A 12,662-nucleotide genomic window follows, 5' to 3' on the forward strand; every position below is an offset into this window, starting at 1 on the left:
AGCTGGTTTCATAGTTGGTCTGAAAACCAGGAATGATCTAACAAGGCTCTCTGCATGCATTCCAGACCCTGAAAGGAAGGTCATCCAGCAAGCACAAGTTCTTCTGCCCATCCTCTGAGTTCAATCCTCCATCTCATTCCCTCCAGACTTCTCTCTATCCCAATCTTCTCTCTTTCCCATCCCATCTTATCTTCTTACCCTCGTCCTCACACCCTTTTCAGCTAGTTTCTCTCACTCCATGTGCAAATCAGTTTCCCTCCTTTGTCAAATCCTGTCCCATCTGGCTTCTCTTGCTTGCGATCTACTCGCATCTACCTTTCCCTCCACCAGTCTTTAGTCCTCAGACAACTCACACAGTCTCAATTTTACAATCTCAGTTTTGCCTGGAACCAATCCTCAATATCTTTACTAATCTTTTTGCCTAAAAAGCTCCAGTTCCCTTAATGAATCACGCCAGACTCCTTTCTGCTCTCCATTTCCTTGGTGTCACTCCCTCTACAGTACCCGCCAGGCCGAGCTTCCTTAACCAGCAAGTCCTCTCATGCACAGGCTTTCCACTTGCTGTCAGTGCTCCAGCCATCCCCATGTACCTTTCCCAAGCAGTTCTCTCCTCCAAGTCTATTTCCCTTCTAGTCCAACTCACTTGTAATTACAACTACCAGCCATAGTTATTCTACCCACCAACCATAAAGTGGCATAAAAAGAAGTGTTTAGTTTGCATACAGGTTTCTAGACCTACTGATTTGTTTAGGAAAAGAGAAACAAATCTGAAGGACTCTTGCCCAAAAGCTCTTTGAAACAGAAATATCAGTTTGGCTTCTTTAACACAATGAAGAATATAAAAATTGTGTATGTAAATACAAGCTCCTTTGAGTTAGGAAACCTTTATTACATGGAAAAATTTATTGTCAAGCCAAGTACATGCTTAAAATACTAATCAAAGGGCGATAAAAATCTTCTGTTTCAAGAATATGTGGATAGAGTCAAATCTTAGAGAAAGATAATACTGAAACAGACAGTGTTATCTTACTGGCTGCAAATCCTCAGTCTCTGAAAAAACAGCAAAGACACTTCTATTTCATTTGTACATCCCTTTTCCCTTCCTAAGTAGCACTTATAAGAGGTCCTGTAATTTTAGAAGACAAGATGCATAGGCAGTAACCTGTCTCTTCTTCACAGTTTACTGTAGACTAGTAAAGGTCTCCTCTGTTTCTAAAATCTAACTGCTTGTTGGAGACTAACCAGAGAGAAATATTATTAATGTCTAGTAAAGGACAATTAGCTTAAATTCTAATTTTTCATGATATTGTTAAAGTGATATATGTAGACTGTATTTTACCACAAACCAGATGAATATTCAAAAACATATATTACCTATTTCTATAATCCAGACAATTCAGTACAGATGCTTAGCATAAACTAGTCTGCAAATCTCAAGAGTATACAAATGCTTATGTTAAAACCTACCTGCAGTGTTCACGACTCTTTTTGCCTGAATTACTCCAAGCGGAGTTTCAACTTCCCACGTCCCATCTGATCGGCAGTTCAGATTAGTCACTTGGACTGGGTAATTTAACTGAGCACCGTATTTTCTGGCTCCTGCAGCCAAGGCCATAGTGAGAGAGTAGGGATCAATATGACCATCTCCAGGGTTATACAGGCCAGCCAAAACCTAAGTGGAGGTAAAATCACACAAAATGAAAGAAAATAAAATTTATTGAAGTCAACTAATTTTGTTTTAAAATTGCCGTATTTCTGGAATTCAGTAAACCTTAAGGCGTTAAATCAAAACAAATGTTAAAACTATATAACGTTCTAAAAGCCAAAGATAGCCGACTATACAGTGCTTCTAAGGAAGTAAAATTCCTCAGTTTTCCCATGCAAGCCAAGGTCTCAGTGCTTTAATATTATGGCACAGAATATGCACAGAAATGCATGCAAGTCTGATTTTAGGGGTTTTTTTCACTGCAAAACAAGAATCTTTTATACAAATTGTATTAAAGAAACAGGCCCTAGTTCTACATATCTGGTAGACCAAATTTTAATAGCAATAGACATTATTTTTCATAAAACTACATTCTTTACCGTATCCATGTTCAGTAAGGGAAACAACTCTTGCACTTTCTCAGGCGTGATTAAGTACTGCTCTGTTGGGTGCCAACCAGCACGAGTCATTTGATATTTGAATTCATCCACCCTAGTAGGGGTTGAAGCAATTCTGATGCTGCCAGGCTGATGAAACCCCACAACCTAAAACAAAGAGCAAAAGTGAATTACTGCAAGGACCTTTACTTATCTCTGTAAATGCATGTTTGGGAAGCACATAGTACTTTTGCCACTATCACTACTGAAAAGAGACTCACATAAAGGCGTCCTTGAAGGAACAGGACTTAAATGTAGACTCACAGAGAGAAAAGAAAAAAAAACAAATGTTACCAAAATAACTTCCCAAATACACACTGTCTTGAAAAAAGTTGTAAAAGGGCTCTATTGAATGTCACAATACTATTGTTTTTAATTAAGATTTGATTAATACTTGAAGTTATGGCTTACAGATTTTCAAAAGTATATCAGATGCATCTGAAAATAAATATATAATAGTTTATATTAAAGTTTATCACCTGCATAATTTTCTATTGAGATACTGCAAAATAAATTTAACTGATCAAGCATCTTTACTGATACAATAAATAATCCCCTTTTTTCTCTTTTTAGTAAAGCAGAAATTCTTAACTAGTTGGACACTGAATGCTCACTGTCTGGCATACATAATTCAATTTATGCCCCTCTGTAATGTACTGCCTCACAGTACATTAATACGGTAGGTAAGACTTTTTGTAGGAGAACTCACAATGATAATCTGCTGTATTGTCTTAGGTGTCTTAGGCGTACTAGCAGCAGAATAAGGCAAAAGGCATTTTTTGACAATTATAAAGTTAGCAGACTAGCAAGGTGAGGATCATGCAGTTTCTCCTGCAGTTTCTGCTGCAACTTGAAGCAAGCATATGTTTAGTGAATGGAATCTATATGGCTGAAAGATGACAGATTAAAAAAATGACTCCCATGTGTCTCTACATACCCATTCCTTAAGTCACTAAATAAAGCAGAGCTCTGAAAAGGGACAGGAAGAATTGCAGCAATCTTCTCAAGTACAGACAGCATCATATCATACGTATTTTCAAGTGGACATGTTTAAAGCAGGAATGTATAATAATCAGTTTGTTCATTCCAGATCCTTGATTCTATTTTAACTCCTATAGAGAGCTGCACACTCCCGGGCTGCTGAGCTTCTGAGATGTTTGATGAAAACCACTTTCTTAAAGATTAGAGGGATCCTGGAAACCATCTAAAATATTTAGTGAATAAGCTCCAGACTATAGCATAGATATGCAGGGAGGAGAATATACTTCAATAAAAGGGGATCCTTATGATAATCATTAACATAGGGGTACACAACTTGTCAACCCCAAACTTCTCTGCAAGACTCTTAGTAAGATTAATACTGATCCGAATTAATACTTCAGAAGTTAAGGAGATTACCTGTCCAGTCTCTTCTTCCAGCTTTTCATATAGTTTGATGCTGTAAGAATGGATTTTCTTCAGGTTTATTCCAGGATGAAAGTAAGTAGTTAAACCAGCCTCAAATAAAAAATAGAAACAATATAAGGATATGGTTAGAAATGCAGTGTTTTCCTTCTCTCCTTCCAGCTGTCATTCAAAAAGGAACTGTCAAGTTATTATAAAGAAAAGTAACACATGAATGGAGCCAACCACTACAAAAATAAAAATAAAATCCTTTCCTTACTTATGGCATTCCTATTCTCTGCACACATGTTTTTCCACCTGTCTTTTCTCATCAATTTTGTCAAGCCATGAGACTGTTGCAGTTGTTCTCTCCTGAGACTGCCTTTCTCCCTTAAATTATTCAGTTGTCTGTTCCAAATCTTTTGGAAGAGACATACAACTCAGTTCCTGATCTCTAAAGGTCTCTAAAGGTACATGCTGGAAGTCCTGTAGCAGGTCATTTTGCTTTTTGCAAATGGACATGCGATAGAAACCAAACCTTCACAAAGATCAGATCTGAACAAAAGTTATTACTTTCCTGTGGTGTGAACAACAGCGTGGCGGAAGACAATATTCTCGAGTCTCAACAGTAGTCTCATGTTGCAGCAGTAAAAGAGCAACTGCTGTATTTCAGAGGTGGTTGAGGAAATTACTATATGTATTTTGCACATCATTTTACTAGGTTTGACTTTGTATAGCTGTTGAGTCCTTTTGGACTCATATAAGTATTAAATCAAAAATTACTACAGCCGCTTTTACATTTAAGGAAATTATTCACCTGTCTACACTAGAGGCATCTGCATCAGTCTAATGACATTTGTAACTGCGGATCTTAAGCAAAAAGTGAAATTTAAGTCTCACTGAAGTTAAGGATATTCTTTCGTATTTCCTGAATTGGACGTCTTGTTGAAACTCTTTTTTCAAGTTCAGGCAACAAAACTGCAAAATCCCAGTATGATTTCAAGCTAAGTAACTATATTGATTTAAGCATACCAGTACATATTTTGCTAACTAAAATAGAGCTTATTTATAGATGCAGTTTGCTTAAATTAAGAACCTGACTTTATATATAAAGGCTCCATTTACTATAATAGATATGTTAAAATGAATGCACAGTACAGGATTTTCAAAAACAGTTAAGGGAGCTAGTGGACACCAGAGTCCCCTTTGAGTTCACTACCATTTTGAAAAAAAAAATCAACAGGGAAAGTAAAGATGGAAAGTAACATATATAGCAGAGTTCTGATACTTCCATTTAAGTTTCCTAGTAAGTACATACACCAAACTACTCCTGACTTTTAGGTTGTCAACTCTGTTATATGCTTCATATTTTAAGCCTTTAACTTGCAATAATAACTGTATGCATGTAAATAACAAAAGCAACATTTAGTGCTCTGTAAAGATATATCTTAATTCACGCTAGTTTAATTAGCCTTCTAACCTATTAAACATACTGCAAAATTAACATCAACATATACTGCATAAATTATATCGCACCTTCTCATTTTTTTGAAAACATGGACGATTCTGACCCATCTTTCTTGGCACAACTCCACATTTACGCCCCAGTATTATTCCTCAGAAACAAATGAGCTCCAAATGGCTCTTAGCAAATGGCTTGCACTCAGATTTACACACTCCTCAAAAAACTTTATTCACACTTGCTGCCTAAGATGACGGAAACTCAGTATCTTCACAGGAAGAAGTGGCTGCCATTAGTGATTTAAAATGTTTTTGCTAGTCGGGGTGCTAACTATTTCCAGTTGCTCGCAGTAGCTAGGTTCTTCCAGAATAGGGGAATGACTGTTTACCCATTCAGCCACTAACAACAGCTTGTTAATATCTCTGCTCTGGAGAAACTGAATTGTTGCTATCAGTTAAAGACAGAGAGCAACCCACTGGTTAGTACATTCAGAACCACTACTTTCAGCTGCTTCTTAAACTGTTGCATTCAATCTGAACAGTGGTGGATTGAACAGCAGCGGCTCTATGATTCCTGCTGGACTCTTGAGATACCCAAAGGGGTCACAACCAGGAATCGGAGAAGCACTAACCTGGATCAGTGTTGGCAGAGTATGGTATTTTGTGTATGTCTTGTCCAGGACCTTTAACTTCCTTTCATAGGAAAGGGATCAATGATTTTTTCTACCTTTTTCAAAAGTTTTTCCTGACTTTCTTTGTGAGGATTTTATCTTTCTGGCATCTTAAACTTAATATACAATTGTGGAGAACAGACAAGGCACTGTTCACTCCAAAGGCCTGCTGAAGAGGGGAAGGTATCACTGTTCACAGATGGGGAGTGGGACCGGGCGTAGGCCAGGTAGTCTCTCCCTGCCTGTGGACACACGCCCCAGCTTGCGCAGGGTACAATAACAATGCCTTTGTCACCACCTCCGCTGTTATCTGCTACCAACCACTTGCGGCCTAAACTAATGTCAAGAGCCTGACCCACACCAAAGCTGCCTCATAAATCAAGTGAAAAGGAGAATTAATATCTACAACTACATGCTGATCAGGCATGAGAACCCATGATGGGGGGCCTCCACTATTTAGTTCTCTAAATCTGAAGGGTGGAAACCTTTGTCACAAGTTTTCATTAATTTCTTTTCCCTTCCCTTTTGAAAACCCAGTCAGCGGGTTGAGCCCAGAGGAGTGTGTCAGAGTGACATAGGTTCTGGCTACTGATAAGGACATCAAGAAACCTAATCACAATAGACATGCGCCTTAGACGCATATAAAATGTGGTAACAACAGCTCTTTGGAGCTCCCTTTCGGCTGGTCTGGGACCCCCCCCCTTACTGCGTCCTGCACACTTGAGACCCCCGCCCGACGTGGAACAGGTCGTATTACCCCTGCTTGCTCTGTATGTAGTGTAGTGTGTTATTTTTACCCTGTTAAATACGGAACTTGCTATATTGTTTAAACTCTCTTGCTTAAGGATACTGGTGTACTTAATAAATATCTGAAACCTGATAACCGCCTGGCTGTTTGGTCAGTGAGGCGTTAAAATCAAAAAATACAAGTCACCCCGCTGGCCGTAAGAGGTGTTCGTGACAACAATATCATAGTGTATCACATGGGTGAGACATCAAAATAAACCAATGGAAAACTGTGTAAAGTTAATCATCTACCAGTATTGCATTTTTCAATTGTAACTATATTTTATTCACGAATTTGTCTCCAGTTCCTAACTATATTCATGACCTGAACAATCTGAGTTCAGAAAGTGACCACACAAATCTGTAGGAGGACAAAAAAATCCACAAATGAGGGCCATATTAAACACAAAGCCAGCACCTTGAATTCATAACGTCCCTGAAAAGCAAATTCCTGGGGTAGGTTAATTTTCTAGAAAAATATTGCTATCTAGCTGTCCTGTTCTTATTACCATATCATATCAGCATCACGCTGGGCACTGCTGGAGATATTTGGCTAAAGGTGCTTTTGATATACGTGGCTTTATGTTGTTGTCAACATACTTACTTTACTTTCTTCAGACTAAAACCCAGGGCTGTTTCACTGCAGATTTCATAATTAAGACTTGCTTGTTTTTTCAAAAATAAGTCCTAAAGGCCTTTTTGCTGTATACACCAAATAAAGAAATAAATTATGCATTGACTACTGAACTGTTTACATTTCTTCAGCCATTTTCAAAAACCTTTGGGTTATTCATTTACATGTACCAGAAAATTGTGTCAATTTATCTCACATTATCTCTGCTGTCTTCTTTTATTGATATAAACATTTTCTGATTGGTGTTTTATTAGTTTTCTGAATGTAGTAAGTATTTCCAATGCAATGAAATTCCATTTTAGTGGTCGCTGTCAGGTAAAGCAGTTTTGAATAAAATGAACCAGAAATTAATTGCAAGTTAGCTATAAAATAATAGAAATTTGAAGGCATTTAATTGCCAGAATTAAACCAGAAATTCTCTCTCTGACATTTTTAAGTGAAGAACATAATTTTAAACATATATAATGCCTTTTGGCTTCAATAAAAAATGTTCCTTATTTAAAGAGTGCAGTTAGGAGACAACTCTAACCTGACAGAGTTATATCAAAATTAAGATGATAAAATCATAGAACAATTCAGGCTGGAAGGGACCGCAGGAGGTTTCTGTTCAACCTCCTGCTCAAAGCAAAGTCAGCTATTTGCCCAGGATTTCTCCTGTCTGGTCTTGAAAATCTTCCAGGATGGAGACTGTACAACCTCCCTGCCCAACTACAGGACTTTGCATTTGTCCTTGTCGAATTCTGTAAGGTTCCTCTCAGCCCATCCCTCCAGCCTGCCTAGGTTCCTCAGCATGGCAGCCCTGCCCTTGCATGGGTAGACTGGTTCCCTGAATTTGGTGTCATCTGCAAACTTGATAAGTGTTCACTCCGTCACCTCCTCCAGATCACTGATAAAGATACTAAACAGGATGGGTCCCAGGATAGATTCCTGCAATACTCCACTTGTTACCAGCCTCCAGGTGGCCCATTAACCACTACCGTCTGAGCCAAACAATCCAAACAGTTTTTTAACTATCTAGTTGTCTGCTCATCCAGACCAAAATGTTTTAATTTGTATACGTGAATATTATGGGAGGCAGTGTCTAAAACCTTGCTAAAATTGAGGTAAATGACCTCTACTGCTCTCCCTTTGTCCAAAAATCCAGTCATTTATCATACTGCCTTTATAAAAGGCAATCAGGTTCATCAGGCATGATTTACCCTTGGCAAATCTATGTTGACTGTTCCCACTCACGTTCTTGTCTTATGTGCCCAGAAATCTGATCCAAGACTCACTCCATGATTTTCTCAGGAAAAACGTAAGGCTAAGTGGCCTGTAGTTTCCTTGATTGTCCTTTTGGAATACAACATTTGCCTTTCTCTAGTTGTTAGGGACCTCCCTCGATCTCTACAACTGATAGAGGATGGCCTTGCAACGCCATCAGCATCTTTGGTGCAGTCCATCTGGTCCAATGTACTTGTATGGGTTGACTTCTCTCAAGCAATGCCCGACTAGATCCTCATCCATTGCTGGTAGTTCTTCTCTTCCTTAAACCCTGGCTTTAAGCACAGAGGCCTGGGAGACCTTGCCAGTAAAGACTGAGGCAAAGAAGGCATTGAGTACCTCAGCCTTATCTGTGCCTACTGTCACTAAATCACTCACCTCTTTCAGCAATGGTGCCACATTTTCCTCGTTCAGCCTTTTACTACTAATGTAATTTTAGAAGCTCCTCCTGTCGCCCTTAATGTTCCTTGCAAGTCTTAGCTCTAGTTGAACTTCGGCTCTCCTAACATCCCCTTTGGATGCCCAGGCAATTTTTCTAAACTCCTTCTTTGTAGCCTTTCCCTGCTTCCATCTCCTGTATACTGCCTTTTTGCACTGGATCTCAGTCATAAGTTCCCGGTTTAGCCAAACTGTCCTCCTGATACATCTACCTGTTTTCTTGAGTTTCAGAATGAACCATTCTTGCACTTGGACACCTGCTCCTAGTTTTGCTCTTTTTTTTGTAAGATGGAGATTTTTTTGACGTTTGTGAACACGATCTGAAAAGATAATTTTCTTAGGAATGATCACCATACTATAAAATGCTGAAATTTTAAAGCATTTTTATAGGTTGAAATTTGTATATATTGAAATCTTCATGTATCAGTTTTGTTCTACCCTAATCTGTTTCAAATTTTATACTAACTCTATTATCAAATTAGAATTCTGAAGGCAATTGGCATTAGTACAGTTATCACCTACTTCTCCGTCCTTGCAAGTTTGACCAAGTCTTAAGAAGTTTTTATTCCTCTTGTGCTGTGATTTAACAACTATCAGCATCAGAATCAATTGAGTGTTGCAAGGAAAAGTATTACATAACAGAATGATATATGCTAAACATTTTCTTAGAAAACACCTTTTCAAAGAATTACTATGGGAAGACCCACCTGCTGAGTTATATATGCCCTGTTCAGTCCTCAAGGCCTGAGTAAGATTGCAAATGATCTGACCTGCAGTAGAGAACAACTTCAGGAGGTCTTAAAGCCTGAGTCCTGACCTAATTTATACACATATAATAACCACTACTTTGTCATGGTTAGATAGGTATAAATATGAGCAGCTCTTGCTCTGTTATTTATGTTGTCTCATTATTGTCAGTATAAAAAAGTGCACACTTCCAGTCCTGTTTTCATTTAAATAAAATGAAAGTCAGCCAAATTTATGTCAGACCTGAGAAGTGGAAGAAAGTTTTGACGGAAACGCTAGCAGGAATATGATCCATCTGAAATATGACCCTGAGCACTTGCAGAATTTGTTGGACTGTGAAAGAGGGAAAACCTGGTATAGTACAGCAACATCTGAAGTCAACTTTCAACTTTTGTGGCTGCAGGCAATATATTATGTGCCATGTCACATTCTAACTATATGTATAATTTTCATCTGCATCTAGTATTATATCACTATGAGGAAACCACTGATACATGCACAGTATCTGGCATAATTAAAGTACCGGCAGTGACAGTTTTATCTTTCACCTCATGTGAAACAGATTTATCATGAACTTTCTCATCTTCAAACACAGCACTGTAATACCGAGTCCAACAAAGAGTGATACTATACCATGTAGTTTACCTAAGTTACTCATTTCTAACCTGTCTCATAACTACATGTCTTGCTGCGTTAATCACACAACATTCTGTTGCAGCAGGCACTACAGAGCAGCCCTCCCAATTGCCTTGTCAGGCATCTTCTCTGTTGCACTCCGCATCCATCACTACTTTTACAGCAGAGTTCCTCACCCAGCACTCCACCACTAACTTCACTAAGAAGTGCATGCTAAAATATTGAAGGAGAGATGAGCAACAAACTAGAGTGAGAGAGTATAACAACTACAACAAAGGAAACATTTAGTAGCAACCTCCTATTCCAGGATTTTGGTTTCTTATTCAACAAGGGGATCTTTTGATATACATTTTTTTCTGTAAATGTTTTGGGCAAACAGATTTCAGTCTGTGACTCACTCATGTACGCTTCAATCAAAGTATTTCTTTGAACATTTCATTTGACACTTATGATGCATGGTGTTCTGTTCTCTGAACTGTATCAGCTATGTTATGTTTCTGTCTAAAAGGAATATAATTATTGAATTTTGTTTTTCCAAACTCCATACAATGTGTTTTGTTTTGGTTTTTTTGGTGAAAAGCAAGTAAAATGAAGTATAAAACCTACTTAGACATTTCTGGCAGTGATTTTTTTTTTATTTTATTTTTTACTATTTTCTTTCATAAGGCCCCAAACACACAAAACATCTGTACTGAAGTACTTCAAACTTCAGACCAGGAAGAGGATGAGAATACAAATCAAATATGGTCCATATGAGTCATCCTCCTTAATGTGCTTCTGAAAGGCACTCAGATATTACAATTATAAGCATGGCATAAATGCTCCATTGTATGAATAGAGTAGTTCTAGGGACAGCAGGCTGTTGCTTTTACATTCTTTTTTATTGCTACATACAGGGATAATTTTCTTCTAGTTTCATCCAAGCCTCGCTGGAAGTGAATGGAAAAAGCACCTATTTTTGTGTCAAGCTTTAATTCATTACACTAGCCACTCCAGGCATTGACATATAAAATACATAGTTACATACACGCATGCTGTGCACCAGTATCTCCACTAGATTAGTGTAACTATGGGAGGTGTCCCCAGCTGTCACTATTATCTTTATGTCTTTCTAGTCCTTTCTCTTAGAGTGCAGACAAAGATTCAGCCCTGGAAAAACAGTTCATGGTTGTTCGTTTTGCTCCTTCAAGAGTTTGTATAACATCAGTGGCAGAAAAGAAAGCTCTTGCCTCTAGTAAGAGCCAATTTCTGGGACAATGATACTCTGTGAGAACTGGACACTGATGCTGCTCCTTAATCACCTCTCTTTCAGGATAGCACATATATGAAATCCAATTACACACGGAATGAAGCCAAATTTCACACTTCTGGCTTATGCATGCCAACGCAACCATTTCCAGTGATACAGTCTGCAGTATAAACCAGGCTACTTTTAGAAATAAACACTAAAGTTTAAAAAGTCCAAATTAAACTAAAGTTTAAAAGTCCAAGCCCAGTTAACTGCAACAAACAGATTATAATATTAACAGTTATCTTTGTATTTTAATACCTCCCATCCAGTAATTTCAAAATACAACATTTATCCCAAATTTTACAAAATGAGGAAAGTGTATTATGGATAGCTGAACCAACTTTTCAAAATTCATATAGCAAGTCTACACAGAACTCAATACTAAAGGTTGTACCTATAAAAAAGCCAGGACAATTAACCTCTGGAAAGCCAGGGTATATGAGGATCATGAAAAGTTCTATCACCATTAGATATACAAACTGTTGATAATCTAAGAGATTAACAAAACGTTTCTTACTGCATGCCAAGTAGATCCTGCAGTGAGCTCAGATTTTTCCAGCAGAACAACATCCTTCATGCCAGCTTTAGACAAGTGATAGGCTAGACTCACACCAATGCAACCACCGCCGATGATCACTGTGTCTGCTCTATCTTTCCCCAAGGAAGGAGATGGATTTTCTTCCCTGGGGAAAAATAGCAAACAAAACAGTTGCACTTTTGTCCATCTTCTTTCTTGCTTGGTAGTCTAAGTGACACAATCAATTTAAATAAATGATACTTTATCTTCTCACCTGATTTAGAATCCAACCTGTTCACTCTTACAATCTGCTTTTAAAGTAAATGGTCTTAAAGGGTCACATGCATATACGGTACTAACCAAAAGAACAGAACAAGCTTGCTTCCACTCACAACTTTAAATCTTTGCTATTTGCCCAATTTACCCTTATGTGTGAACCCTATTTATCAGCAAGAAACTGTACCCCTGAAATGACACTGCCAATATCTGGCTTTTCAAAAGTGCTGTAGTATACTGCAACACAAAGAAAATCTTTAAAAAATGTCTGTGTCCTGTCTGTTTTGACATGTTCTACTTTGCTAAATCCAAATATTATGGAAAGAGGTTTTTCTCAATGGCTCACATGTGCTACTATACTATGCTGCAGTTTCACAATCACTTTAAACCAGTGTAAGCCAGTACTGCTGCCATAGG

The 12,662-nt window shown here is 38.0% G+C and overlaps 1 protein-coding gene across 1 annotated transcript in view; it reads right to left on the reverse strand.

The window, feature by feature from the left end:
- LOC135324917 (dimethylglycine dehydrogenase, mitochondrial-like) overlaps positions 1-12,662 on the reverse strand; it is a 46,183-nt gene that overhangs the window by 32,056 nt on the left and 1,465 nt on the right. The window contains exons 2-5 of the mRNA XM_064501998.1: positions 11,970-12,135; positions 3,541-3,639; positions 2,086-2,250; positions 1,468-1,672 (exon numbers count right to left, since the gene is read on the reverse strand). Of these exons, the coding sequence (XP_064358068.1) occupies positions 1,468-1,672; positions 2,086-2,250; positions 3,541-3,639; positions 11,970-12,135 (635 nt within the window). The remainder of the gene's footprint in view (positions 1-1,467; positions 1,673-2,085; positions 2,251-3,540; positions 3,640-11,969; positions 12,136-12,662) is intronic.

Source organism: Dromaius novaehollandiae, chromosome Z (assembly GCF_036370855.1).
Source record: "Dromaius novaehollandiae isolate bDroNov1 chromosome Z, bDroNov1.hap1, whole genome shotgun sequence".
Taxonomy (NCBI): domain Eukaryota; kingdom Metazoa; phylum Chordata; class Aves; order Casuariiformes; family Dromaiidae; genus Dromaius; species Dromaius novaehollandiae.